General features: G+C 41.8%; 1 protein-coding gene across 1 annotated transcript in view; it reads left to right on the forward strand.

Annotated features, from left to right (window-relative positions):
* The first annotated feature begins 369 nt into the window (after positions 1-369).
* GRM1 (glutamate receptor, metabotropic 1) overlaps positions 370-2074 on the forward strand; it is a 136017-nt gene continuing 134312 nt past the window's right edge. The window contains exons 1-2 of the mRNA XM_010013605.1: positions 370-484; positions 1831-2072. Of these exons, the coding sequence (XP_010011907.1) occupies positions 370-484; positions 1831-2072 (357 nt within the window). The remainder of the gene's footprint in view (positions 485-1830; positions 2073-2074) is intronic.

Consider the following 2074-nt stretch of genomic DNA (forward strand, 5'->3'; position numbering starts at 1 on the left):
AAAATTGGGAAATGTATCTTAATTTCCTTCCAAAGCAGAAGATTCTTGCTAATGGCAAGTCAGCAATGAGGCTGTCCTGCCTCAATCTGGGACCTGAGGCAAGTCATAAAAGCAGTATGGCTCAAACTGCCCAGCTTCAGGTCCTGGGGTAAATCCCTTGGTGACTGCAAGTTATGGCCTATAAATATGTCTCCACCTGTGTCTTTCTCAGCATATGACAAGCCCTGTACAAGGCCACGTCATTTACCCAAGTACAGGGTCATGGGATGGGACTGCAGCTCTGAGCCCACAGTGAGGGCTGGTGGATGGTGTGTTCTCACTAGACACAGCTCTTCCTGTCTTTTTCCGTCCATGAAGCCATGGAGGGCCATGGCATTGCTCCCAGTCCGGGGTATGTCTGGCTCTCGGACAAAAAAGCAGACTGACCTGCTTGCTGTATCTGGTGTCGAGTCACAGATTGGAAAAGAGGCTATTTTGCTGTGCTGTAAATTTGTGAGAAACTAGGGCAGTTCAGTGCAAAAGGCTGTGGAACTTGAGTTTTGTGTTTGACACTACATCTGGCAGGTTTGGGTATATTCTAGTATGACTATGGCTGTCATAGTTTGATCTGTGGTAAACGATGCATATACCTGGAAAATGGCACTTATTTCTACTGGATTTATAAAGAATGCCTGAGCTGCCTCTTGCCAAATTTTCTCTCTGGTGGCTGAACCTTTTGAGGAGTTGGATTTTTTCATTTTTTTGGTGGACAAAGTTCGGCTGATTCTGAAGTCTTCCTCTTTGCAATTGACTATTTCAAACTGTCTCTGCAGAGGGGGAAGATGGACCTCTTCAGTCACCCCTTGCTTGCAAAGGTCTGAATCTAGAAGTAATCAGCGTATCTGATGTTATTCCCTCAATAAATTAGGCAAACATTACAGGTGTGGATAGCATAAAATTAATGCTTCTCTTTTTGAACCATTTCTTGCTGCTTTTAATAGATGCTTATTTGTAATCCATCTGCTCCTCCTGCCTGATTGATGTTCATCATAAATCCTGTTCTCATGGCAGGCATAAAATATTAAAAAAAACCCTTGAGATTTCACCTGTCTCCATAGCTGAAGGCAGTTTGAGGTTTTTTAAAACTGTTGATTTATCTTCCTAAATGTATGCATAGAAAAGTGAAGGGAATTTGAGAATTGGCTTTGATATTTGAACTTTGTGGTTCAGACAATATTTCTTTATTAGGAAGAGTTATTTCTGAAGTTCTTCCAGATAGATAGATAACCTTTCTCTTATACCAAGAGAAACATGAAGCCTAAATTTTAACTGTCATGAATGCTGGTCAGTTAAATTAGTGTAAGTGGCTTTAAAAATGGTACCAGATCAGCGTGTTTGAAATTTAGATCCATCTTTCCTTCATTTTTGTGAGCATGGACTGCATGTGGTACAGCATGACTTGGAATGACAGCCTTGTTTCTCTTTACTGTGACTGTTTTCCTGGACTAGCACAACTATGATTTTTGCCATAGAAATGTTAATAAAACTTAATTCTCACTGTCTTAGCTGTCTTTGTCCCTTTTCTACCTATCCATTCCATGTTTGTTTTTAATATCCACTGGTAAATCAATGTAACTTGCAGTCTCCAAGTTAGTTGAGATCTACTGATATATGGATATGTTGTTCAACTGAACTCTGAGTATGTTCGCTTTGGTGGATCTCCTTTGCTCTTCCTTCTGTGAATGCTAGGGTTGCTTTTTTTTTTTGAGGAAAACTACCTGTTTCCCATCACAGCCCCCCTTAACTGGTTAAATGCATGATATAAGTATGTTTTGTTTTGTTTTTAAACAGGGAATTATGGGGAAAGTGGAATGGAAGCCTTCAAAGAGCTGGCTGCCCAAGAGGGTCTCTGCATTGCTCACTCTGACAAGATCTACAGCAACGCTGGGGAAAAGAGCTTTGATCGTCTGCTCCGCAAGCTGAGGGAAAGGTTACCCAAGGCTAGAGTGGTGGTTTGCTTCTGTGAGGGAATGACAGTGAGGGGGATCCTCATTGCCATGAGGCGCCTTGGAGTGCTTGGGGAGTTCCTGATGGT

This window comes from Nestor notabilis, unplaced genomic scaffold, assembly GCF_000696875.1.
Source record: "Nestor notabilis isolate BGI_N333 unplaced genomic scaffold, ASM69687v1 scaffold13094, whole genome shotgun sequence".
NCBI lineage: Eukaryota > Metazoa > Chordata > Aves > Psittaciformes > Psittacidae > Nestor > Nestor notabilis.